General features: G+C 42.6%; 2 protein-coding genes across 3 annotated transcripts; one reads left to right on the top strand and one right to left on the bottom strand.

The window, feature by feature from the left end:
- The first annotated feature begins 187 nt into the window (after positions 1 to 187).
- Positions 188 to 4,063, top strand: vps26c (VPS26 endosomal protein sorting factor C). The gene is made up of 8 exons (XM_017419910.3): positions 188 to 423; positions 1,025 to 1,168; positions 2,026 to 2,175; positions 2,750 to 2,830; positions 2,909 to 2,983; positions 3,055 to 3,205; positions 3,275 to 3,427; positions 3,515 to 4,063. The coding sequence occupies exons 1-8, from the start codon at positions 367 to 369 to the stop codon at positions 3,595 to 3,597; spliced, it is 894 nt and encodes a 297-aa protein (XP_017275399.1). The 5' UTR covers positions 188 to 366; the 3' UTR covers positions 3,598 to 4,063.
- On the bottom strand, positions 3,889 to 26,517 carry ttc3 (tetratricopeptide repeat domain 3). Of its 2 annotated transcripts, XM_017419908.3 has the most exons (46): positions 26,362 to 26,517; positions 23,642 to 23,709; positions 23,517 to 23,550; positions 23,261 to 23,417; positions 23,095 to 23,176; positions 22,762 to 22,815; positions 22,389 to 22,524; positions 21,798 to 21,883; positions 21,107 to 21,201; positions 20,636 to 20,698; positions 20,241 to 20,295; positions 19,741 to 19,891; positions 18,917 to 18,941; positions 18,741 to 18,825; positions 18,618 to 18,662; positions 17,966 to 17,996; positions 16,673 to 16,733; positions 16,481 to 16,541; positions 16,253 to 16,408; positions 15,331 to 15,411; positions 14,283 to 14,392; positions 14,067 to 14,193; positions 13,601 to 13,723; positions 13,412 to 13,513; positions 13,242 to 13,334; positions 13,088 to 13,152; positions 11,967 to 12,103; positions 11,562 to 11,882; positions 11,194 to 11,469; positions 11,074 to 11,117; positions 10,408 to 10,461; positions 10,248 to 10,321; positions 8,878 to 9,033; positions 7,578 to 8,121; positions 7,421 to 7,489; positions 7,058 to 7,198; positions 6,834 to 6,973; positions 6,581 to 6,746; positions 6,403 to 6,506; positions 6,185 to 6,269; positions 5,965 to 5,991; positions 5,423 to 5,589; positions 5,232 to 5,346; positions 4,956 to 5,072; positions 4,286 to 4,378; positions 3,889 to 4,208 (listed from the first exon to the last, which is right to left on the bottom strand). In XM_017419908.3, the coding sequence occupies exons 1-46, from the start codon at positions 26,387 to 26,389 to the stop codon at positions 4,098 to 4,100; spliced, it is 5,115 nt and encodes a 1,704-aa protein (XP_017275397.1). In that variant the 5' UTR covers positions 26,390 to 26,517; the 3' UTR covers positions 3,889 to 4,097. The 2 variants fall into 2 exon arrangements, with proteins under 2 accessions (XP_017275397.1, XP_017275398.1); XM_017419909.3 differs by lacking the exon at positions 18,618 to 18,662.

The raw sequence follows: 26,517 nt of genomic DNA, 5'->3' as shown, positions 1-26,517 counted from the left end.
TTTGCATCTAATTAATTCAAATGTTCTTACAAAATCGAAATTTATTTATTCGTCCCTTATAAATCTATTTTTACACCTCTCCAGTTGACAGAACATTTGTTTATAATTTGCTAATCGGTCTATTTGTTGTGTGCTTTTATTTTGAAGGCCGGAATCCGTCTAAGCCCGAGCGGAAACGGTGCTTTTATTTTGACAGATGTGTCCGGATATTGAATCTTAATGAAGTCTCGGGATTCCAGCTGTGCGTAATATGCCACTCTATCAGATGTAAAGAGCGTTTCGTGTTTTGTTTGTTTGTTTGTTGCGTTGGTTAGAAAAAAGGAGCGGAAACTCGGTCACTGAACGGTCAGAATCAGCTCCGACGCCATGAGCATCACTTTGGATATAAGACTGAAGAGAGCGAATAAAGTGTACCGCGAAGGGGTGAGTTGATGTCGGCAGTCACTTAGCGTCCTGCTAATGTAGCCTGTTCAGGCGACACGAACTTTTATTTCTTTATTTTTAGCCCGAAAACCCGTCAACCATTCTCCGTTATGCTTACACTGAGAGTTAGCTTGTTGCTAAGCTCTCTCGCTCACGTGACCCGCAGCTGATTTCCGGTGGTGTTGCAACAAATTCCGTCACCCGTCTGCTTCCGGTTCCTGCGGTGTTGAGAAAAATTACGCTGCCCTTTAAATGTCAACCCTCTTTTTTTTTAATATAAATGTATATCCTATTTTTACAAGACAGAATAACTAAGACGTGTCCCGCTAAGTTGTGCGGATAAAAATAAATTTAAATTAAATGTGACGATGTCCTTAGCATCTTCTCTGGACTTGTTTTCGTCATAAAAAGTAAAAGTAAAGTTAGTCAAGACTGAGCTCAGAACAGTAGCTTGATGATTTTTTTATAAACCTCATAATCTGATTCTTCAGTTTTTCCAGGCTGAAAATCATTTACACACATCAGAGATTTAAAGCCTTTATTTATTTATTTTTTGCCTCTGAAGGAGCTGAGACCCTTCTGTTTCTGTTTCTTCTTGCAGGAAACGGTGTCCGGCGTGATTGTGCTGTCGTGTAAAGAGGCGACGCAGCACCACGGCATTTCTCTGAGCATGGAGGGCATCGTGAACCTCCAGCTGAGCTCCAAGAGTGTCGGCGTCTTCGAGGCCTTTTACAACTCCGTCAAGGTGAGCAGCGCAACAAGGACCCCGATGAGCCTCTGTTGTGAGGGGAGTGAGTTATTCTGCAGGTGACTCCAGCTTACAGAACATCTCAGCTTTAAAAGCTTGAGCTCCACACTCTCTGCTTTTTGATTTTAGAAAGCTCCTCTGATGAAATCACTAAACAACGACAAATTAAAACCACAACAACATTAATCAACCAGAAGAGGTACTGGTGGGAAACATGGACGACGGAAGTTATTCTGGCTGCAGCACGTTTTTACCGGTGACCCAAACGTAGCCGACACTATCCAAGAATATTTAGAGTCGGAGACACTGGACACGCTTGGGAGTGATTCAAAAGCCAAACGGCGTTGTCATCCACGTTTCCTACTAGTACCTCTTCTGGTTGGTTAATGTCGTTGTGTTTAGTGATTTGTTGATGTTTGCACTTCAGGGCCTCCGTAGTTCTCCCCCCTAAAACAAGTCCAGTCCTGGTCCTGCAGGTTTTAGGTGTCTCTCTGCAGGATGGACCCCCTCCAGGACCAGGACTGGACTCCACTCTTAAATTAAAACCTTGAAGATGTGACCTCGTCTCTTTCGTTCCTCTTGTGCTCATCAGAGGAAGCGTGTCACCACTTCATCCGCTGCTTTGTTTATTGCATCCAGATGTTTTTGAACACCTGGGCGGTTTCTGAGCTCTTAAAGCGAGCCGTCTGATGTGACGTTCATCATCGGCTGAAACCGTCTTTAAAGATTTGATTAGGAAACTGGAGGATTTGTCTAAAACCTGCTTCACCTGTTAAAATCACTCCATCCTGTGGGTTTGTTTTAATAAATCTTGACACCTCTGACACTAATCAGCTTCTCCTAACGTGTCGCAGCCCATCCCGCTCATCAGCAGCAGCATCGAAGTGGCCAAAGCGGGAAAAATCCCCGGAGGGAAGACCGAGATGCCGTTTGAGTTTCCTCTGCACACGAAAGGCAACAAGGTGCTTTACGAGACGTACCACGGAGTCTTCGTCAACATCCAGGTAACTCGGGTTTATAATCTGATCAGTTAGTGAGACTTTGTTTGCTGTCAGTACAAGTTCCTGCATTTAAAACCGTCATGTCCGGCCTGAGCAGTTAGTTCAGAAAAAAATATACAAATCCTCCATAGATGAGACTTTTCTGTTTGTCTCTTATTAGAAAACAGAGAGGAAGCATGAAAACAAGTAGATTTTTCTAAATGTTGTCCAGGTTTTTATATTTCTGCTAAAATCACGGAGTCAGGAGAGCATCCTGATCATCATTTGATCTTAAAACCGACTGAAGTCACTGATGACTGATATTTATTTGGTCGAACCACCAGTTAAATATTCAGTACTTATTGGTTCAAATCATTTTGTTTTATATTTGCTGCGAAGATGATTTAAAACACAATCAGAACTTATCAGAGCTGCAGCTGTCATCGAAGTTTTGCTCAAAATCGGTGCAACTTTAGACCCAGATCCACCCGTTTTTACACGGCGTGGATCCTGAGTCAGAACGCAGAACAGCGGAAATGTTAGGAGTTAATTCAGCTTTATGGAAACGAGCTGCTTTAAATTTCATGTTTCTCTGCAGTACACCCTCCGCTGTGACCTGAAGCGCTCCCTGTTGGCCAAAGACCTGAGCCGGAGCTGTGAGTTCATCGTCCACAGCCTGGTGAGTTCACAGAGTGGCTCTCCTGGAAGTTAACGGTTCTGTTTCACAGCTTGTTGATTTTGTCTGTTTTTTTTCCAGCCTCAAAAAGCTAAAATTGTGCCCGCTCCGGTCAACTTCACCGTCAGCCCCGACACCTTACAGAACACCCGCGAAGTGAGACGCCACATTTCATGAGTTCTTTAAACGCGACACTGTTAGCTGAGGGTTTTTATTTTCACCCTCAGAGGAGCTCCCTGCCAAAGTTTCTGATCCGAGGCCATTTAGACGCCACGAACTGCATGATCAGCCAGCCGCTGACCGGAGAGGTGGTGGTGGAGAAGTCGGACGTCCCGATCAAGAGCATGGAGCTGCAGCTGGTCCGGGTGGAGACCTGCGGTGAGTTTCAGACGGACGCTCGCTCCTCCTCCTCCTCCTGGGGCTCCTCTCACTGCGTGCTGTTTTCAGGTTGCGCCGAAGGATACGCTCGAGACGCCACGGAGATCCAGAACATCCAGATCGCCGAAGGAGACGTCTGCCACGGCCTCTCCATTCCCATCTACATGATCTTCCCCCGGCTGTTCACCTGCCCCACGCTGGAGACCACCAACTTCAAAGTGGGTCAGTAAAACCGTCCGGCTCGGCTTCACGAAACGCACGAGGCAGAACCGCGGCCGCGTCGCTGAAACATTTCTTTTTGTCCTTCAGAGTTCGAGATCAACATCGTCGTCGTCCTTCAAGACGACCATCTGATCACAGAGAACTTTCCTCTGAAGCTGTGTCGCACCTGAACCTCCGAGCCAATCAGAACCAGGCTTCTCAGCACGACAGATGATACGTAAATAACTTTAAAACCAGGCAACAGGTTTGACTTTTCACACATCAGTGACATGAATGTGATCATGGACCAGACTCCAGTCGGTCCTTGTGGTCCTCTGTCCTGCAGGACCTCTGCTTCAAAGGAATAATTAACATTTTTTGGGGAGGAAACGTTTATTTGTAAGACTTTGTTTTCTTTACATAAATTAAATTAAATCCTGATCTGTCAGATGTTTCTTAACGGGATGTTTTGTAAACAGCAGCAGATTAATTTAAAGTGTTAAAATATAAAGTTTCAGCAAATGAACTGTTTTCTTTTAACTCAAGGTTTTTTTTTTACCTTCAGCTACACCAGAAACTAACTTTAATTTCCTCAAGGTAAAAAAATCAAACATTCATTCTAAAGCTAAAACAAGGAAACAAAAAGCTAAAGAGTTAGAAACGAAAGCTGAAAGGGTTGAGGGTTTGGACTTCAGGGGGCTTGGCGTCTCCGGCCGAGCAGAGCAGGGAAGTCGTCGGGCATCAGGGCGTGAGTTCTGCAGGTGGGACAGGTGCTCTGCTCCTTCAGCCAGGACCGGATACACTGAACAGAACCGGAACAGAGCATTAAAACCACAACCTGTGTTTGTGTCTCAGAGCTGCAGCGGCGTTCAGGCTCACCTCCTCGTGGAAGCCGTGTCTGCACTCCAGGACGCAGGTCTCGTCTGGACTCATGTCCTCGTGGCAAATGATGCACGGGTCCTCCACGTTCAGCTGCAATCAGAACTCAGTCAGGTCTGAGCTAACATGTCCTAAAGCTCTGCAGCTGAGAGCCCAGAAAAAAAATCATCGAATCCAGAGGTCCCCAACCCCCGAGCTGCGGACCAGTAATAATGAACTTATAATATTTCTGTTATTTTATTTTGAAAGACTGACCAGATTCTCTCCCCTACATCCGTCTATGACTCATTCTTGATGCGTGTCAGAACGCTTATCTAGGTCACATGATCCATTACCGTAAAACACAAATATCTCTGGAAGACAGGACCGTCTTGTTACTGAGAAACAGGCTCAGGGCTCCACTGATTCAGTGTTATGGTGAGTTGTATTCTTTGTGCTCTTTATATTTGTGGTGTCTCTTATTTTGAAGACCATGTTTAAACATCGCCATATTGACCAGAGAACATGAGGGGGAGGACAGGGTGTTATTCATGTTGATAACAATACCAGGAACCGGTCCGTGGAGCTAAAAAGGTCGGGGACCGCTGCTCTAATCTATTCTTTAAAAAAAAGAAACAGCCTCATCTGATGAACTGATCGTTATAAACAGTTCTGCCGATGTTGGACTTACTGCCTTAGAGGTTTGGAACCGATGGGCCGTGACCGCTTGCCAGACCGGGGACTGGGCCACGTACGGACCTGGACCGGACCACTCCACAATGCTGGCTCTGAAAGAGTTCAGCCTTTCCTGGGAGGAGGGGGAGACGAGAAAAGAGAAGGTGTGAGGATTTCTGAGGGACAACGCTCGCCGTCTTCAGGAGTCCTGATAGCAGAAATATTCAAAGTATTTCGGGTCAACGAAGCGTCTGGACCACAGAAACATCCAACCCATTGGCCCTGGTTCTACCTGATGGTCCAGGATCCGCTGGGTCACTCCACCCACCACGTCCTGCAGCGCCACGCTGCTCAGGCTTCCACCTCTGGACAAACAAAACTCCTGGATGTACTTCATCAGGTCTGGCCTGAACACAAAACAGACTATCAAACCTGCGAGGCAGAGGAACAGTAACAGGCGGGGACCTCTGGGGGAAGTTTTACCTTTTATAGTCGGGAAACATGGCCGTCAGGCTCTCCATGACTTTGTCCCGGACGGCGCCGAGCGGAGCCTCCGGTTTCCTGCTCACTGGTTTCTGCTGCTTCAGAGGAGCTTCGGCTGCAGGCGGAGCGGAGTCGCCGGAGGCCTGAGGAACGAACTCTCCAGAGAGCTGAAACCACAGAAAACAGGTCAGACTTCACATCCTGACTGATGAACGCTCCGAGATCATGGAGCTCAAACATGGATTTATTCTCTTAACTGTATGAAAAATCTTGAATTTCTGCTGAATCCATACTGAACGCTTTTGTTACATTAAGGCATCAAAAAGTATTTTTCTGCCGGCCTGGTTTGATTCGATGTTTATTCAACCATCCTTTAAATTTCTGTGTTAATTTACTAAAACAAATAAATGCTTCGACACAAACAGCAGAAAAGCAAACGCCTTTTCCTGCTTAATCATAAATTTTTGCGTCCTAATTTACTAAATACTATAAACAATGACCTCGTTAGAGATATAAAATAATAAAGGGTTGGTGTTCTTCACCTGATCGAGCTCCTCCTGGAAGCGGCGCTGCAGAGAAAATAAAAAGTCTTATTAATAATAATAGGAAGTTTTTTCCCCCCAAAAAAACGATTCATTGAGTCAATCAGGGGTTAGTTTCACACAAACAATTAGAAATAATCAAGTTTGATGAAATACTTCCAGAAGAGGACGATGAAATGTCAAAACCATTAAATATCGAGTCAACGAGAACAAACTTTACCTCAGCAGAGGATATTTTCTTCTCCATCTCTTCGACTTTAGCTCTGCAGGTCTTCACGATCCCCTCCAGGTCCTGGTTCGGGTTTCTGCAGGGATACATTACATTCTTCAGACAGAAGATGGTAATGGAAGCGGACTGAATGTTCTGCAGAGGCGGGTCAGGTCGGGCTTCCTCTGCTCCTCTACAACGAATCACCTGTGGGAGTTTCTCCTTCTTACCTGTGCACCGCCTCGTCCAGTTTGCTCAGCAAAGCCTTGGCGTCGGTCAGCTCCCTGTAGAGTCCGTACAAACCCTGATCGCGGCTGCTTTCCACGACCGACAACTGGAGAAACAAAACGGCCAACATGAGGCTTCAGCAGCTCCGCAGGACTGAGTTTGTTCTCCTGCAGACGTTACCTGAGCCTTGTGGGACCTCCTGGCAGACGAGGCTAACAAGGTTTTGCAGCGTTTAATCTCATCCTCCAAACTCATCTTCTCAGCTGCCGACTGATTCCTCAGCTCCAAAGAATCCCTCAGCTTCTTCTCGTAGCTGCTTTTCTTTTCTCTGATGTTCTGGGAAAGTCTGAAGATGAAGGAAAATTGAATAACGCGGTTTAAAGTTTGCGTTCATGCTGAGAATAAACCCTTGAAAACAAACAGCCGGCCTCACCTGGTCTGTTCCTCCACCAGCTGCTCCGTCTCCGTCTTCAGGGCCTTCAGCTCCTCCTGGTTGGCCTTCTTCTCCTTCTGGTCCTTCTCCACCTCCTCCTCCAGCTTCTGCTGTAACGTGGCCTGCTCCCTAAGGGTCTCCTAGACACACGGCGCGACACGGGGCTTTACTCAGCGCCTGAACTGCGCAGACATTCGGTGCAAATGTACCAGAATTAGACCTACTTGTATATTTATAGTAACCGTCTTTATGTCCTTTTCCAGTAAAACGATGTCCTCTCTGTCGTTGACTTTAACACAGTTTTTTATTTTCTTTATCATTTGCTCCAAATTTATGTTGCCCTTCTCCTTTTTGTTGAGGTCACCCTAAAAATGAAAGAGTCCCGGTTTCCGTCAGCCTGTGGTTTGTTGGCGTTAAAGTTAGAAAAAAAAGCTGCGGCAGGATGATATATTTGGACATTTCTGCAGATATTTGACTGAAACTGCATCTGCTTGTTATTTCAGCTCTCAACCTGTTTTACCTCCATTAAAATCAATTTTCTTTTATCATTTTTGACTCTTCGGTGTTAATTATAAGCCGTAACTCACCTGATAGCTCTCAAACGGCTCATAAAGCTCTGTATTCACCGCCACGCTGCTCACAGCCTTCGGACACGTCTGAGAGAAGAAGAAAATAAAAGATTAAGCTTCATTGTGGATTCCCGCGCTCCCGTTCTTTACCAAGTTTGAATTAAAGTGTGGTAACCTGCGCCGCTGCATGTCTCTGCAAAAAGGTTTCATCTTTTGGCATAAAAACTGCTTTCTCTGAAGTTAGATCAGGTTCCGAAAATGAAAAATTGGTGTCGAGGGCGTCGAGGTGCGTCTCCCCGTAAGAGTTCGGTAAAAGGTTTGAGGCTTGGTCAAAGTTCCTGTCAGTCCAGTGAGGGGAGGCGTCACATAAATACGGGTTTGGGAAGACGGGAGGGATTTCTGTGTAATTCTTCAGGTAACTCGGGAAAACGCTCGCCGTATACAAATCAGGAGAGGCGTTGCAGTCCGTGTCGGTTATCTCGTCCAGGTCGTCCAGGCTCGCCGCGTGCCCGGCCTGCTGCAGGGCGACGGCGTGCTTGGCCAGGCCGATGCACCGGCCCATCTTAATGAAGCGCAGAGACTCCAACAGGAAAGCCTCGAAGCCGCCCGCCTCCTCCATCTTCTGCCTGGCCGCGGCGGGGAAGTGTTGCAGTTCTCCCACCAACAGAGGGTCCTCCACTACCAGGGGGCCGTGCTCCTCCAGGATCTGGGCGAAGTAGCTGCAGCAGGAAATAAAAAAGAGAGAAAACCACTGTTTATTTATTTAACTTCTTTTTAAAGGAAACTCCTAATCTGGGTCAGACAAATCAGAGAAATTAAGCTGCTTCATTTTTCATCAGTTGTCAGAAAACAAATTCAGAGGAAAACTCTGAGAAGAAACACTGGATGAAGGTTAGTTTTCCTCTCTTTTAGATTAATTTATATTTTCAGGGACTTTAAAACAATGCCAGAGTTTGATTAAACATAAAACATTTGATCAGTTTTGTCAGATCAACAGTATTAGCTTCAGTCCTGAATTTATTCTTGTTTTTTCTTAATGGCTGATTAAAAAAAATAAACAAGATTTTTCCTAAACTGACTCCAGATTTGACGATTTTTAATGTATGCAAACTAAACCCAGAATAAAAAAACTAAAAGCCGTTCAACCTGAAAAAACTTGGAGAGACTTTAGGGGTATTTGAAAAATGTAGTTTCAGAAAAAAACAACACATTTTAGACAAACTGAAGTGTTAGAACTAGTTTAGGAAGGTTAGCTTGTTAGTTTTTTAGAAAAATTAGCTTTCATTTGACAGTTTTATAGTTAGGTCTTTCAATACTTTTAATTTGAAGCCGTTTCCTGACGTGTTTTTATTATTTTTCATATAAGTTTCCATCCAGTTAGGAGAACTCGCAATAAAACAGCATTTAAAGCGAGCGAGGCCTTTTTAAAATCAAATTAAGAAGGACTGGCACGCCGCTGTGTCATTCGGACTTACTCATATAAACTTTCTTTAGTTGGATCTGGGTTGTTGTCCAAAATGTTTATAAAGGGACTTCGTGACCTGGAGTTGCCGTACTGCTCCTCGAACTCGGCCACTTGCTCTCGAAGGTGAGGGGGGACGCTGAAGGGGTTGCCGGGGTGAAGGAAAGATCTGCAGGAAAAAACAAAAACAATCATCTTATTAAAACGTTTTCACACCATAAAGCTTCAACTCCTGCAGAAACAAGACTTCAACATCCAGAGGAAGTCAAAGTGATCATAAAACAAGGCTGGAGGTAACTTTATAAACCTTTCAGTGTTTACATGAGTTAGTCCCTCAAAATCGCCGCCGCCAGCTGAGATGGAGGGATCTGTTTATTTCTGTGATTATCACCCAAAACTCCCAGTTTTACTACAGATAGTATAAGCAATTTAACCCACTAGTAAAGATTTGTTTTGACATATCGAGTCACCGACTAACCAACGCAAGTGACTCGTTAAATTTACACTAATCTCTTCTTCTTCAAAATCCAAAATGGCCGCTCCTCGCTATTTCACTCGAATAACCCCCCCCCCCAAAAAAAATACCACACTTTGTACTTTGACAGAGGCTAAAAGGACTAGAAACGACTTGTTAATAAACTCGAGTTGAATAGAGTTCGGTTTGAAGAAATAATCCAGATTTTAAACCCGAACCCAGAGCCGTTTAATCTGACCGCTGACGTCATTTATTAGCATTTAGCGCCGTTAGCATAGCGGCTAACCGCAACGGCTGGCCTCCGCGTTTCCCCCGGACCCTAAACGCAGCCTACCTCCTCGTCGGGGGGAATTTCCACGGGTTTCGACATTTTTCCAAACCAAAACACATCCCGTGAAAGCAAAAAGCCGAAAGCCGGACGGGATAAATTTCGCCGCGACCATGTTGTCCCTCCGAAGGGTCCTCGAAGTAAACCGGGCTCGTGCTGCGTTCACTGCCCCTCGGACGTCGGAACGCCAACTTGGGAGTGACGTCACACTCAATTAACAGCCATAAAAGCTGTCAAAATACGCGATTTTTCAATGTTTTTGTTTATAATTTTTTTGTATGTTTATCACCTATAATAAAAATAACTACCAAACACGTATTATTGAGCCTTTTGAAACTTATTATGGATTTTCTAACACGGCTCTGAAGTGACAAAGCTAAATGTTTTGGAGGCATGATGCTCGTTAGGCCGTAAAAATCCATAAATCAGCCACAGTGTTCAAAGTGTGTGAAAAAAGTAGTGACTTAAAGTCCGGAAATGACAGTAAATATAAAGTATCTGCCCTCAGAGCGTCGTTTTAAACTTAGCTGGGGTTTTCCCAAAGGGTTACATTTCCATCGTATAAAACATGAAGACTTACAAAGAGTCTTCTTCAAAAACATCTTGGTCCAACTCTCTTGTTCCTCCTCTCATCCCAGGAAAAACAATTAGACCCTAAAAACAAACAAACATGTGATTAAATATAAAACTCCTCTTTTTAAAAAAACAAAAGCAAAAACCATCCGTTTCAGACTTCTTACTTTGGGCTCTCTCTGCTTCTTTTTCCGGCCTCGACTCTTAGCCTTCATTGAATTCTGAAATAAAAACAGATTTTAAATTTGTCAGGATAAAGATTTCATCAACGTTATTAAGTTAGCAGCAGAAAGTAAAAACGTCTCTTTTAATAATTCTTACCCTCTACTCTTTTCAAAGCACCGTTGGTCTTTTTCTGCAGACTTCATTCAGGTCCTTTTTTGAAAAATCTCACATTTCCAAACATTTTGGCTTCACCTCTCTGTGTTTTCTAAGCCTTCAAGTCCTCGTTCCCCTTTATATATATCTACACACACATCATTATCATCGCTGCTGAACACAAGCCTGTCTGTTAGCAAAATATCTCATGAACCACTAAAAGGATTTTAGTAAAACTTTCAGGAAATAATCATTGAATCGATAATTTATTAACATTTGAAGGCCACCACAGCTACAAAAATTGTCTATAATTCAGTCAGTTTTACAGATATTGAGCTAAAACGTGGTGAGCTTGCAGCAATACTGACTCATTATTTTTAAAGTTTGAATAAATCTGTTGTTTCACAACTTTAAGGGATTTTTGTCTAAAACTGGCATCCTATGCTTTTAATTAGGTTTCATTTAATGCGGCAAGACAAGAATACAACTTAAAAGCATAAAAAAACCAAACTCACATTTTCATTTTCATCAGACTTTTTTAAGACCGAGCCGTGTCCATCTGGGAGACAAAGTAGAGTGAAATTATTCCAACAAACTGTTTAGGATTGGGAGGTTTTTCCGGTCGGGATACGTACCCATCATATCAAAATATTCATCCAGTATAGCGTGACAAGACACGTAGTCATCTTGATACTCCTCCAGAGTCCAGATAAACAGCCTCATGTCTTGAGTCGGAGCCTGTTTTAGGTATTCAGTCACAGTCAAGCCAGTGCTTGAAAAAAACTCGGGTATGGCGCTGAGCTTCTCTAAAATCATCTCCTTCAGCGGTTCGAAGTGGAGCAGGAGAGTCAGGTCCTGCTGCTCCAGGTGCTCCGCGTGGCGGTCGATGAAAGTCCGGGCGGCGTTCAGACCTGAAAGCAGGAAGCAGCCGGTCAGATTTCAGCTCCCAGTGGACCTTCCAGCCTTCCCCGGTTTATCTGTGGAGCGTTTTGTGATCGCCGACCTGCGTTGTTGAGCTGAGACGCCCAGCTGCTCAGTTTGGGGTTTATATCCACGCAGCTGCTGAGCTGCTGGATGAAAACGCGAGCCCAGACCCGGTTCTTCCTCTCCAGCAGCAGCTCCACAGCTTGACCCAAAGCCAACAGCGGCTCCTGCTGCCAGTTTAGGAGCCTGGCGGCGATCTGGTTCCCCCTCGACGAGTCCAGCTCCAACCAGGGCTTCAGGCTGCCGGCGAGCGCAGAAACCAGGAGGCCCTTCTCCTCCCTCAGGAGCGCCGAGTTCTGGTTGATCTGCAGGAGAACCGGATCTCTGTACACCAACCAGGCTGGCAACACAAAGGAAGAGACGTTTACACCGACTTGACACGGAAAAATGACTTTATTTTATTAGTTTTAGAGTTTTAGAGTACCTTTCTGCTGCTTCTGCGTTCCCGAGTCATCTTTCTTCTGCAGAATCTCATCGTTGATGGTCTTTATATCTTGAAATGACTGTTTATACTGCTTCTTCTTTAGCTTGTGCTCCTCTTTTGATTTTAATTTCTTTAGACTAAAAAGAAAAAAGAAACAACAAAGAAATGCTGTTTCTTTAAAGTTCGTTCCTCTGCACCATGAACAATAAGAAAAGAGACTCGTCACTGTTTATCAACCCAGTTAAACCATTATCTCCTCGGCAGAAGGAAAAGGGGAACATTCAGCATGTCTGCCCATAAATTACCGTCCTATTCTTCTGTTTTACCCAAAGTCAGAGTCGAGCCCTTTTCAACCATTTTCCAGGTGAATTTTTAGCTTTTCCAACACCTTCCTCAAAGGATCTACTCTAAATAACTTCACCTCCTCAGATATTTAAAAGTAATATTTACTGAAGGGTCTGGCTGTAAAGCTCAGATCCTCAGCTTCCAGAAACCGCTGGAACTCTTCTGATCGCACAAACCGTCCTATAATTACGGTGACGCAAAGAGAGCTCGTCAAAACGTGTCCTCGGCAACATGATCGTAGTAAAAAACCTTCAATTAACCATTAGATTCATCACAACCTAAGAGGCTGTAAAACCTGGTACACATCTGTGACCTGTGCTGGTAATCTGAGTCAGGGTGCAGAGCAAAAATAAAAAATCATAAAAACTACTGATTGTATTTAAGATTTGTGTAAAAATGAGTCCATAAAAGTAACTAAAATGGCTCAAATCCTCCTAATCTACCTTTAAATCTACTCTAAGTCTTTTAACAGGTAAGGTTTCAGGAAATAATTCTTTTAAATGGACCATTTTTCTCAACTGGGAAATCCCTTCGTATAATGTCTGGCATCACTGTGAAGCTCAGGGCGGGTTCCCTCGATACAAATGGAGTCAAAGCAGCCTGCAGCCGGGCGACGAATTGTTAAAATTCAACAAACTGCGCCTCCTTTGGGAGATTTTGAGGTGGAGAATTCGGAAATAATAAATGAATTTAAAATGAACTCCTGGTTGTGACTCGTTTTTCCAGCTCGGGTCACATATTTCCCGTCTGGTTTTAGACCCGTTAATCCGTCTCACCTGGTACATTTCTGATTCACTTTTGGCTTCTTTGGTGTCTGCGGTTTAGCGATCGCAGCTTCAAACTGGAAAAAAAGACAAAAAAAAAAATGAAATAAAACAACATTAAGGTCAACACAGACGTCCTGCCTTTCGTCATTAAAGTTCACCCTACCTTACATTTCACCAAACCCGTCGGACAAAAGATTTTGATACTACAGATTCTGCCGATGCAGTCGGGAGTCAAACACTTTTCATGGAGGAAATCCTGTGAAAAAACAAAAACAGACACGTTAACGGCTGAAAACTCGCAGCGGCTCTTTGGGACAGACGGTCTAAACGGACCTTCTCGTTCCTTTCAAAGAACTTTGTCGTCTTCAGGCTCTTCCAGCAGCTGACATGAAACTCCACCCTGCAGCTGTGACAGCAGCGGATCTCCACGAAACCCTGCGGGGGAACAAAGAGCGGGCGCGTCAGGATAAAAAAAACTCGCCATGGCACGGAGAATTTCAACCAGACCGGGCTGCCTTTTACCTTAAAATCCGGGTCGGTTAAGAAGATTTCAGCTTTTAAAGGGCAGAGGCATTTTTCAAGGCGACAAACGGCGTCAGGAGGAGGGGGAAATTTACACAACTCTATAGAACGATCCAAAATTTCCTAAAAAAACAAACATAAAGTCAACCTGATCCCCATCAGGAGGCACCTTCACATATTTAACTCCGTGATTTTAATGTTTAAATGTTAAAAAACAGCAACTTTGTTTCAGAAGAATTGACTGAAATTGTTATTTTTCAACAAATCTGATGACCTAAAAGTTATTTCCAAAGGTTGTGGATTAAATTTTAATTCAGACTTTTCATCATTTTGGCTCAAAGCAACTCAATTAAAACTTCTACCAAGAAATATAATAAAATGCATCAAGAAGCCTTTTTCTGTCATTTTTGCTGGTAAAGTGATAAAACAACAGACCTTAGGACGTGCCAACGAGCGTGGGACCTACCTTGAAATACTCAGGTTGTGTTTCTTTGACTATCTCTTTAGTTAAAGGCCAGGTGAGTTTACCTGGCGTTATTTGATTCTTCACCATCTGTAAAGAATCTGAAAACTGCTGCAGAGCAACCGCAAACCTGCTCAGAAACAAAACAAACAAACAAACAGTTTTGAAACGTTTCCAAGCTCCGGGAAGGAAAGCGTGCGGCAGCGGGCTCCTCCGGACCTGTTCTCTCTGAGGAACACCCTGCCGATGGCGAAGAAAACCAGACTCTGAAACGTCCGCGACTCGTAGGACTTCATCTTATCAAGAAGCTTCTGCGACTCGGCGAGTTCCTGCGTTGGAGGAAGACACGACGGAGGTAAGAGGACGTCCGCAGAAATATGTCAACCACAATATAAAGAAGCCAACAATATAAAGTTTTAATTTCTGTAGGATCAGGTTTTTGTTGATAGCTTTGTAAAAAAATGTTTTAATGTTAAAATATTAATTTAAAAGCTGAGTGAGGTGTAAGAAATGACTGCTAATGATGTGCTTTTTGAAGTTTGATCTATTTATGTGTTCATTAAAGTCTGTTTGCTCTAAATTCTGGAAAATCTGTAACTGGGAAAAGGTCATTGATATTTTTATATGAATGATTTGACAGAATACATCTAAAACCAATTAATTTATGTAATTTTTAATAAATATGGATCGTGATTGGCCCTTGCCTAAGATCAAATTTTAAATTGTGGCCCCCTTGCGTCTCTGGGTTTGACACCCCTGCTTTAGAACAACCAAACTTTTCTAAAGAACCTCCTTCAGAGGACTTCGTGTGATTCATATTTAAATGCAGGAAGAATCTCATCTTGAGACAGGAAACTCTAAAACAAAGTGAAATTTTCCAGCAGTGAAGTATCAGTTCAAAACTTTTTTCTCTGCTTGAAGGAATTTATTTGACCTTCTGAAGCCACAACCGACTTAAAAACTTTTATTTTTGTCCTCCGTGAATCTGAAAACATCTACTTCAGCGACCTCTTCAGGTTCAAAGAGGAACTGTCGCAGCACTGAAACCGTTCAACTGCTCAAACAAATTCTCTGAACTCGTCTTATTCTCGTTTTATAGCTGAACGCTGCTTCAAACGTCTAAATAACTTCATCCCCCAGCATGAATGGTGTGTTCCTTGGTCTTCATGATGCCGTTTGTAACACAGAGCAGCTCTGAGACAGAATCGTGCTAACACACGTTAACGTGACAAAACGTGGAGGGGTGTGAATACTTTCTCTGCCTCACCTCCGGCTGCCCGATTTCTGTCAGAGCTGAAACTCGTCCGAACAGCAGCAGCAGCACATCCACCGTGGAAAGGCCGAGCTCCTGAGAGGGTCAAACAAAACAAAACGTTACACCGAGGTCGTCTGAGAAGCTCTGAAATCGTTTCTCGCAGGAAAAACCCGACGGATTCGAAGAGACGAACAAACAAAAGTCTAATTACTGTCAGGGGGGGTTTGTGTTTACCAGTCAGTTGCTTCTAATCTAGTCAGAAACACGATCGAACGGTGAAACGCTGCCGCTGCCGCAGGTCCCACGAGCGAGCGCAGATTCGATTAAAACCCATCAGTGTTTGAGCGCCGATGCAGAAACACAGAGTCAGAAATGAAAAACGCGAGCTCCGCCTTCACTAATAACGGTAAAATAACTAAAACAAGTAAACGTTTACGTGCGTTTGTGTTCAACAGCTGACAGACGACTGGGGAAACGGCGGCCATGACGCGTGACGGCGAGAACTCGGCTGATCCGGGAGGAAAAACTCAGCTCTGATTCACTTTGGTTGGTTCTTATAAAAACTGTCTGCCGTCTGCCAAGTGTCTCGGAAATTAGTGATCGAAAAGCACATCTTAACCTTCATTGTTTATATCTTTATTTTATTTATTTATTTTTAACCTAAATTTTGTCTTTGGCCTTAAAAAGAAACTCTCTCTCTTCTCACCGTTTCAAGTTTAGAGCCTTGAAGACGCCGTTTAGAGCAACAAACAGAGACTATTCTTCTTTCTTCGGCTGGTAAACTCGTGTGATCTTCTCTTAAAATACATTTCGATAAGATTAAAGGAGTGACCGGTTTGAAGGAAGTGATAGGTTGAGTATTCACAGACTAACAAAAACTCCTGAAATTCCCTGAAAGTTAAAGATATTCGCAGCCGATCTGAGGCGCCATTACCTTCGGCGTGACGGTTTCCAGCAGGCTCAGCGCCTGGCTGAAGGCCTGCTCGGCGTTGCGGCTCCGGAGGTCGTAGAGGGCGGCGTGCGCGTCCTGCACCAAAGATCTCAGCTCCATACAAACGTCCGCTTTGCTGCGAGCGGCCGTCTTCTGGCTCTGTGGCGACACGTCAGTCAGTTGGGTCTCATCTGAAGCGGGATGTCTGGGATTAACTGTTAATCATCTCACCTCCTGGACGTCTCTGTTCTTCGGCTTCTTCTTCGTCGGGGTGCCCAGCTCCCTCTTCTCACTGAAAGCACAGAGTTCAGGTCAAATTTAAACATCTGCAGGGTCTCAGAAACCGTCAGCGTCCTCCGGAGGCGATGAGAACACGATCGAAAAGCTGCAGCCCACAGGTCAGATAACAGCTCCTCCACTAACCTTTTCGATGGTGTGGAGTCTCTAGATCTGCCCTCCGACTGCACAGAGTTTTCAGTTTTCACTGAGAAGAAAACGTTTATTACCCAGTTTGCAAATAAAGTCGACTGAAAGCATCACGGTTACAAGCAGCTCTGCTGGTTTTGGTTTCGAAGACGACAGAAACAGTTTCAGGTCGGGTCCTTCTCAGCTTTGGCTCCTCTTTAAAAAAAACGCCAAAAAATATTAAAATATATACTTTTAATTTAAGCCTCGTAGGCGACATCCTGAAACAAATTAACAGCATCAAACAAAACAAAACATTTAATTTACAGACACAGAAAAACCTTCCAGACTCTGAGCTACAGGAATTTCAAGGTTGGATAAAAGATTTTTAAAAATTTGTCTATTTCTGCTCCTAAATTTAAATTTCTTTCTGGCGGCACTTCTTTATTATAACAGCTCATGGAGCGCAGACGCAATCAGCGTTGGTTTAAATAACATGAAAGTACGACGACAATGTTATTAATGCTGAATTATTTAAAGGGAAAAAGGAATAAAGCTTCAGTCTGAACTGTACACAGTTACCTGCAGGCTGTGTCTCAAACAGAAGGCTTAATAAATCCAGAAAGTTCTTTATTATATCACAAAAAAATTTAATTGATGGACGTTTGGTTCAACTAATCTGACCTTGACTTGATACGGAAGAAAAAGTAGGAAAACAAAAACATCTCAGTAATGTGAAATAATCTGAAATAAATTAAATCTCACTGCGAGAAAACAAACGGTTGATAAACAAACTGATTTTCTAAACGTCGATTACGTGACGCAACTGCTTGCCATACGGGAAGGACTCGTCCGGGATCTCTCTGGGATCGAGGAGCTTTTCCCGAACAGCTGATCTGAACAAAAAGCCTTCAGGGGCGTTTTATTCTGGACCGGGGTCCAGTCCAATCCTGGTCCTGGTCCTGGAGGTCCTCCGTCCTGCAGGTTTCAAGTGTTTCTCTGCTCTGATTTGAATTAAAGTGATTAACAAGCTTCTCCAGGACTTGAAGACCTGCTGAAGAGCAGAGAAATGTCTAAAACCTGCAGGACGGAGGCCCTGTAGGACCAGGACCAGGACCAGGACCAGGACCAGGACCAGGACCGGACCCCACTCCCGACGGGGGAGGCGATCACCTGCGAGCGGCGGGTTCGTCGTCTCGTTTCCCCGCACCGAATTGAAAGAAATCATGTTGCCCAAACTTTGGATTACCGAGGCCTCGAAGAGACAAGCACCGCTGCAGAAACGATCAGCTTCAAACATTAAAAACTCACCTGTCTTTTTGTCCATTTTTGTTTCTGTGACCTGAAACAACAGAATCAATAACTCAAATTTCAACCAAAAAACAAATAGATAAACAAAGCAGAGACCATAGATGCTGAGATTTACAATAAATTAACAAATACATAGTTTATACATGTACAAAAAGAGATAATACGTGTATATATTTGGTTATAAATTACAATATTTGATCATTTTCAGTTAAATTTAAGTGTAAATAAATGAATGAGGACTAAAAACACAAACATTTGACTTTTTCTTTCCATTTAAATGACAAAATAGAGACTAAAAAACAACTAAACCGGAAATTAAAATAGTAAAACCATTTATTCAAAGAAAATGGGACAAGTTCTTTTACTTTTGTTGCTCGTTTTCTATTTTAATGATCGGCTGAATTTAGGCTTTTATTGAGCAGATGAACTCAAAACTTTATCTTAAAAAGTAAAGTAAAATAAAGTAAATACGGGAAAAGCCAACATCCGAGCATCCAAAGTCAAATAAATACATATTTAAACGGTTTTAACCCTAGAAATAAGACAAACAAAAGAATGAAATCCTAAAAACAAACAAAAACAAACTTTTTCTTTCTGAGATTGCATTAGTGGGTAATTTCCGAAACCGCTGTTGTTTCCGCCCGAAACTAACCTTAAAACGTCTGAATGTAACTCCGCACAAAACGACTTCTTTGACCTAAAACCCACAGAATAAAGCTGCTCTGATGACGCTGTGAATCAGATCATTTGCACCGATCGAAGACGAGCCGCTCACCTTCGGAGCCGTGCTTTTCGCCCGGTCGCTCCTGGAAGCATTCTTTGTCGCCTGAGGTCGTCTCTGAGAAGGGCCAGCTTTAAAACTTCTCCCCCGATCGTAAAAAAACCAACAACAAATCAGTTGAGGATCATCTGCAGACAGAGCTTAAAGAGGAATCGAGCAGTCGGACCTACCTTTGAGCTGGTTTTGGCATCTTGGCTGAAAGTGAAGCACAGAAACACGAGTCTCAGTTTTGATACGCAGGAAACGAAACAGAAGTCGGAAATGAGTCACTTCCGCCTTCGGGCGATAATCAGGTCACGATCAGACGCAGACAGTGACACTATTTGCAAAATAAAAATTTACACTCCCTCTTTTCTGCTTTAATCTCACTTCATTCAGATCTGCTTTATTCTTCACCTTATTTAACTGAAGTTAAAAGGCATTAAACAGAAAGAAAAAAGCAAGCGATAAAACTACAAAAACAATGTAAGAGACAACAGAAATAAAACTAAACAACTATAAGACGCATCATTTTCACTTTTCTTTTTCCTAAAACTCAGACACGGTATGTGAACTGTTGCTGTTTTTTTGTTTTTGTTTAAGGAATTCAAAACGAACGCAACGTCACCGTTTAAAGGAAACAACTAATTAGTAAAAACGCAACTTTATATGTTATGTTTGGATTCATTCAACCGAGGCAGACTTGTTCTGTTTTCCTGGTTTTTGTTTTTACTGGAGCTGACTCAGCAGTTTCTCCACAGACAAACTACAGAGACCACAGGCCACGTGTTACTGATGGGTTTTAGTTTGGATTAAGCCAATTGATGCCTTCCTATGTTTCCACAGATGAACTGTAATCTAGGAAAGAATGAAGAGAAGATCTAAATAAGGACTAAATAAAGACGGATCAGAAAGGGAAATAAAATCAAAGATAAACCCGATCCGACCCTGAAATAAAAGCCCGACTTCAGTTAACGGCCGGCCTGAGTGACGTGAAGTAATAAACGAGACTCACTGAGCTCCTCCTCCATCTTCTGGCGCTGTTGGACCAGGTCTACGAGTCCCTCTAGGTTGTCCTGACACAGAAGGATGGCAGTGTTGTTGGCTTCTAAAGCTAAATTGGTCTGGTGCATGTTAAATAAAGCCTCGCAGTATCTGTAGTGACCCTGAAAACAGACGAACAGCCGTTAGCTCCTGATTTACCTGCTGGTTGTTCCTGTGAAACACGCTGCAGGTAAAAAAACAAACAAACTGATCTGTCAGCGCTCGATCGAAGCGTTGAGGACGACTCTCAGCTACTACCACGCCACGTTTTAGCTCAGAGTCTGATCACTTCTTCTTCTTGAGATTTTTTGGTTCTTCTACAGACCAACATCACTCGTTGGAGACCCTGATCCAATATTTGACATTAAAGGCAATCCCTGTTTAATTGGATCACTCAAAGTCAAATGTTCTTTCCAAAATAAAAGCCGCCTGAGTCTCGGCCCACTGCAGTAAAAGCACAGAGACGAGTACCTTCGCCCAGAGCGGCTGGATGAGAACGGCGCGTTTTCCATCAGCTGCAGCTTTTCTAAAAACGAGGAAAAGAAAAAAAGAGGTTTTATTATTTGGATAGAAGAGAAACAAAAACATGTTCTCAAAGAGCTCGTTCAAGGATTCATATCATCACGAATCTTAACTCATTTTAGTAAAACGGTCCTGTAGGCGGGAGCGACAACGTGAAGCTGGTTTTGGTTGTGACGGTCGGTCAGAGCGACAAAATAAGTTCCTTTTAAGGCGTTTTGTCCGTCAGATTTAAGCTTCATAAACTAATAAAAAAGGCTTTGTGTTATAAATTCATTCCTTCACTGTCGTCTCCACCCTCCCGTCACAAACAGCTTCTCATTTAGTAAAAAACAGAAAATACTTACAGATATTTCTCACTCCTGATGTAACACAGAGCTCTGTTTCCATAAAGAATGTGATTGTCTGGACTGGAGGAGAAAAAAGACATTTTCTTTAAATTCTCTAAGCAAACAAGTTTTCTGTCACATTTCTCCTCAAATGAACTAAATTTAAAACAATCAACGAACAAAACTTTAGCTTCATGACAGGTCAGTAAATAAATTAACAGATTATTATTATTATTCAGAGCAAGACAGATTAAAGTTGATTAAATACGTGTGAAAACGATTGTTTAAAACATTTTTATTGTTGTAAAGAACAACGAGAATCGCTGTGAATGAATAAAAATGATTCTCTGAACGCTGAGTTTAATTGGTTTTATTGCTCATTTTTATAAATTTAAACCAGGAATAAATGAGTCTTTGTTATTCTGTGGGTCGAAATCTAAACAGTTTGAGAACCATCGATGTAGAAGATGAAATCAGAGCAATACTTACAAAAATTTGATGGCTTTAGAATAATATTTCACAGCTTCTTCATAACGCTGCAACCGAAACTGATCATTTCCTATCGCCTTCATCCTCTCACTTTGCTGGAAGAGAAAAAAACAGAAACAATATGTAAATTAAAAACTCTCCAAGTAAGACAAAAATACTGAACTATGAAAGTTTTATTACTCAAATTTAACCTCATTGTAATGAAAAATTAACAGTCAGCTGATTAACTTTCTTTCACAATAAAAAAAGGAAATTTTACTTTTTTAAACAGTAAAAAAGTCATAATTATAATTTAAAAATTCTGTTTTTATCCAGGCTTGAATTTCTGGATTTCTCACTCAAATTTGGGGCATTTTAAACATTTGCTGAGCCAAATCAGCAAAATAAAATAAAATAAAAACCTTCATAGCAGGACTGCATATCGCCCGCCACGTTTAAACCATCTTATGTTGATTAATTAAATATTTATAGCTGTTATGATTAATGCAGGTAAGTTTTAACCTTTAAAAAGAACTTAAAACTACATTTGAACACCTAAAACTTAAAATAATGTGATGATCTTTAAGCAGAAACACAAATGTTGTCGTTAATGAAGAACTTTGATCATTTCTGATTGTTTCTCAGCTGTGTAAAAACAAACATTAAAAGGCCGCTGATCGCTCGGCCGGCAGCTCGTCTCGTTGAGTCTTACCGCGATATAACACTCGTCTGGTTTGGCCATCAGAGCCACCAGCGTCTTCCCCAGGTTGGTGCTCATTTCCTGAATAAACTTTGCATCTGAAAACAAAAAGGCAGAGATCAGTTTCCAGCTTTGTTTGATTTTCTAACCCCAACATTTCACCCAGATCTGTTCTTTAAACCAGCAGACACAACCGGAAACCGAAGGGTCACATGTAGCAGCAAGGAGGTCACCTGTGACCTTTGACCCCATGAACCATGAAATCAACAGGCATCGTCTCTGAACCACGAGGCGTCCAGCTGTGCAGTTTGACTTTCCTACATCCCACCGCTGCAAAGTCAGCTGTCATGTTGACCTCTGACCCCCATCACATTGAAATCATTGGTGATCACCCCTGAGGTGTCCAGCTGTGGAGTTAGAGCACAGGCTGATCTGACCTATGACCTTTGACCGGATCATCAAACCCTAATTCCTCCCTCTTCCTTGCTTCATGTTTGAAGATTTCATTGAAATCCATTCTGAGCGATCTTGTCCTCAGACAGACTGACAGAACCTCCTTGCCGGAGGTCGTTAACGGCGAGCAGCACAGCGGTGGCGTCTTACACTCAGAGAAGATGAAGCTGATGGTGGACAAGCAGGTGGGGAAGTCGCCGAGTAACGTCAGGTTGCTCCGAATGCAACGGTCTCCCGTTTTCTCCAGGAAGTGCACCGCTTTCTCCAAACTCTCCGGACAAAATTGCTGCAGGAAAGAAATGGATCACCGACAAATTCATTCATTCATGAATGGTTTATTCAAATGTTTCTACTTCTGTTTGTCACTTATTGAAACAATAAAAAGTGATGCTGTAAAACGGTTGGAGTTTTCCTATGTGTGAAAAGTTTAATCAAAAACCAGCCGAATCCTTTTTTTTTCTTTTTAAATAAACCTTTTGTTTGACAAACTACAGTTCAGATAAAAATAAACTCTGAAACTTACCAGATTCAACAAGTTGGCCAAATAGAAAACATGTCTGGGAGCCTCTTTCTTCAGCTGCAACAGAACAAGAGTTTTAAACAAAAATCAATGCTTTTAAGTAGATAAAACATTAAAACCACAAATCTTTTTGTTTCACCGTCTCCTTGTCCAACAAACTGAGGAAAACTGATCATTCTTTGCTGCTTAAACATCTTAAGAAGCTCAAATTTCATAGTACAGCTTAAGAAAAGCCTAAATAAAATCAAGACAGTATCTTATGATTACTCCTCTGCCTTCTCTGTTTGTCTAATAAATAAAAACACTCGTGAATCAGCATCGAAGCCTCAAACTTACTGTTCCCATTTCCAGGTCAAACAAGATCGATTCCACGATTTGTATCTTGAACATGTGCTCCAGCTGCAGCTCTTCGCTGTCCCTAAGAGGAGAAGATCAGAAACTCTTAAACAACCTTTAAAATTAAAGGGTAATGCCGATCGGTGGCGACCGCGGCTGTCCTCACCTCGAGCCGATAAAACCTATCTCCAGAGCCCAATCGAACGTCTTGGAATCGTCCGGCTGCAGCACGGTGGGAAGCCAGAAAACGCAAACTTTCATCCGCTGCGCCGCGTCTCTTCTAGTTTTAACTGGGATGGAGTTCCATTGAGAATAAGTCTCATCTAAAAAAAGAAGAAAAAGGTGGAAATTGAATTAAATCGGCAACAATCCAACTAAAGAGCTGCTCACCGAGCTGTTATAAGAAGCTGAAGATTTCTTACCTGACAGATAAAACTTAGCAAACGCTTCTCCTCTCTGAGTGACGACAAAAAAAAACAACATTTTAGTTGACAAGAGAGGAAAAGAAATAAACCAGGTACTGTTGATTTATTGGCTCACAGCTCACCTTATATTTCTGATACCTGCTGTTCTCCCACTCCCCGTCAGAGTCGGAATCAGACATTTTGTTCAAATCTGCAAAAACAAAATGAGCTGAACATTAGATATATTTTATGTATTTTGTCAATTACATAAAATATAATTTCAAAGAGGTATATTTAATGTCATTTAATAATGGCTGAAAAGGTGGGGGAAAGCAGACAATATTCAAATATTCAAAGAAAACGTTTTCTACCAACTGCAGTCAAAATGTTAATTGCACAAGATTCAATTTATCTTCTAGCTTCCTGAGTTTTTACTTTATATATTTCGTTATCTTTAAATATATTTAGTAAAAGCAGAGGAGGACGAACCAAGCTGATAGTTTATCTCCCGAGGTCAGGCCTTCACTTATTGAGAAAATAAAGGTTTAATAACAAAAATAAAGCAACTCTGATGTTTTGAAGCTGTTTTTAATTGTGTTAGGTGGCTAAATTGAAGCATTGGAAGCACCACTCTAGTGAATAAATTGAATTTAAAAGGAACTAAAAGGATCCATTTTTTTGGTCCACTTTACTTGAAACTCCTCTTTTAAAATGTTCTCAACAGCCTGTGGGCATTTAAGGTAGTCAGAAGTTGTTCTTATGAACCATAAGACGTCAAAAAGTCGGTGTGTTTATTGAGCTCCGTCATCACAACGCTCCACCGCCCTGCAGGATCCCAGACATTTAATCTTCACCATTTTCTCCGCCATACTCCAAAAAACACCAAGAAGTCGGTTTGCGGACACATGATTTATGTGTCACGCCTTTCATTGTCCACAAGACACACGGCACAAACACTCTCCCGCCGCAGGACATGTCCCACTCAAAGCACATATGGGTGTGGTTATCCAACAAAAGTAAACACGGCAACATCAACGTCGGCAGAGAGTTCACAAGTGATGAGGAGGAGGTGAGCGTGTTTGACGAGCGGGAGGATAAAGATCTGTTACGACTTTGTTAACAGAGATGATGAAAAGTGGGAGAGCGCGTCGTTAGCATGTCCGTCCTCTGAACAGGACCAGAATCGAGCCGGGTGAGCTCAGTCTGTTGGTCCAGCAACTGTCTGCATTGCTCGTTGGCACTACAACCAACAACTGGCGTCTGAGCATAACACTGCAGTCCGAGCGCTTTCACGGCACTAAACAAGCCCACAAACTTCTGACTTACCACACAAAACTTTACTTGGTCAAACCCGTGTGAGGAATAATTCGGCCGCGGCCTTGCATCAAAAAACTGCTACGAGAACAAAATGGTGAATTTTTCGACGCGTAACCTTGTGGAGTTTGAGCTTCACAGCTTCACTCCGCCTCCTTCCTTCAGCAGCAGATCCACCTTCTTATGACTAATTTAAGTCCCGGTCTGTCACTCGATCGTCCCAATTCTCCGGAGTAGTCTTTCTCCCCACTCCCTTTTGTGTTCTATGTCCACCCTCTGGCTAAGCCTGCATCCAGGCAGACCCCAGCGAAGTATTTACCCACAATTCATTGCTGCATGTGATGTTTTGAATTAAACCACATAAATATGGCAGTTGTGACAGAGCAAGCTGCATCTATCACGAAAAAAAAGTTTTCAAACGTAAAGCATTGAAATAATTGTTTCACTCTGCTGTACCTGTGTGAATCCTTACAAACTTTGCTCCGTGTTCAACAAGTCAGAATAAAACACATCTGAACAGCCAAATATCTCCTGCAATGACCTTAGAAAGCAAAATATCTTTACTCTACTTTTAAAAATCGTACTGGCACCTTCTTAAAATGCCAAAACAGCGACCTGGTCCGCCATGTTGGATGTCGCCGTTACGATGTTGAGGCGCAAGTTGATGACGTCACACGTACTATCCCAGTTCTTCGATTTTTGCATGCTTTTAATCTGCGCACACTAACCCTTCTGTGCACGTCGACTGAATACAGGTTTCACAGAGGGGTGTAGGGCGTGTGTTGGGACCAGACCTTTGACTAAAGCCAGCCTAATGTCGAGCTACCATGTTGTTTCTGGATGATTGGTTTGTTTACATTGTCGAATGTGGACCCGCATTTCAGACATGCACTCGAGAGTAAACTCTTTCAAACTGCATCTCCAGTTCCTCCTGCTACGCTTCTTTCTAATCTAATAGTTTTAGTAATAACGCAACCCTGAAACTATGCTAATATAAATCCGATATAACGGTGTCACACCCTGCGGTGTGGCACACCGTTCGGATGCGTGGGTGTGGTTCGGTCAAACTAGTCAGACTTCGTGTCTGACGTCGTCGTTCGAGCTGGAACGATTGGAAATGTACTGGAAGTCATTGTGTGACGAGGGGTGTGGTGTTTTGTTTGTTTTTTTTTTTGGGGGGGGTGGCAAAACATAACACCAAACAGGCACTGTTCCTCGAAAAAGGCGGATTTGGGACACCATTTCTCAGATCTCAGATAAAACAACGTCTTCATCCGCAGCATGACTGTAACTTTTAAACTCCTAGCGTTAGCATCGCAGCTAACAGGGCCGAGTTACTCAAAAATAACTAAAAAAAAGCTAACCTTATAATGTAAGTAACGACATTAGCTTCAGATATTAACCTTTTTCGAATACCACGGCGCTGCTAGCTAGCTGTTCGTCGCGTTTCGACACTTTTTCTCCCTTTGTTTAGGCGCGACCCACAAACCAGCTTCACAGATCTTTTTTATTAATAAAATTAGGTTTTAATTCAATAAACATCACCAACCTTCGAATACCAGCTTTGAGCAAAACATGGAAGCTTTTCCGTCCTTTTTATAACATAATGTGCAGAAGTTTCAGGCACCGTCAACACACAGGAGCACGCATGAAGATAAAAGAAGCGAACATTCCTCTTCTTCTTCTTCTTCTTCTTCTCTGGTGG

The sequence above is a fragment of the Kryptolebias marmoratus genome, linkage group LG13 (genome assembly GCF_001649575.2).
Source record: "Kryptolebias marmoratus isolate JLee-2015 linkage group LG13, ASM164957v2, whole genome shotgun sequence".
Lineage (NCBI taxonomy): Eukaryota > Metazoa > Chordata > Actinopteri > Cyprinodontiformes > Rivulidae > Kryptolebias > Kryptolebias marmoratus.
This window is presented reverse-complemented; position numbering and strand designations above follow the sequence as displayed.

Excerpts from the sequence above, each read along its gene's own strand:
- vps26c (XM_017419910.3), top strand. The coding sequence starts at position 367 with ATGAGCATCACTTTGGATATAAGACTGAAGAGAGCGAATAAAGTGTAC. Across the intron at positions 424-1,024 it reads ATAAAGTGTACCGCGAAGGG|GAAACGGTGTCCGGCGTGAT; the intron begins GTGAGTTGATGT and ends TTCTTCTTGCAG. Across the intron at positions 2,831-2,908 it reads AGTTCATCGTCCACAGCCTG|CCTCAAAAAGCTAAAATTGT; the intron begins GTGAGTTCACAG and ends TTTTTTTTCCAG.
- ttc3 (XM_017419908.3), bottom strand. The coding sequence starts at position 26,389 with ATGTTTTGCTCAAAGCTGGTATTCGAAG. Across the intron at positions 19,892-20,240 it reads TCCAGCCGCTCTGGGCGAAG|GGTCACTACAGATACTGCGA; the intron begins GTACTCGTCTCT and ends GTCTGTTTTCAG. Across the intron at positions 11,118-11,193 it reads TGAATATTTTGATATGATGG|ATGGACACGGCTCGGTCTTA; the intron begins GTACGTATCCCG and ends TTTGTCTCCCAG.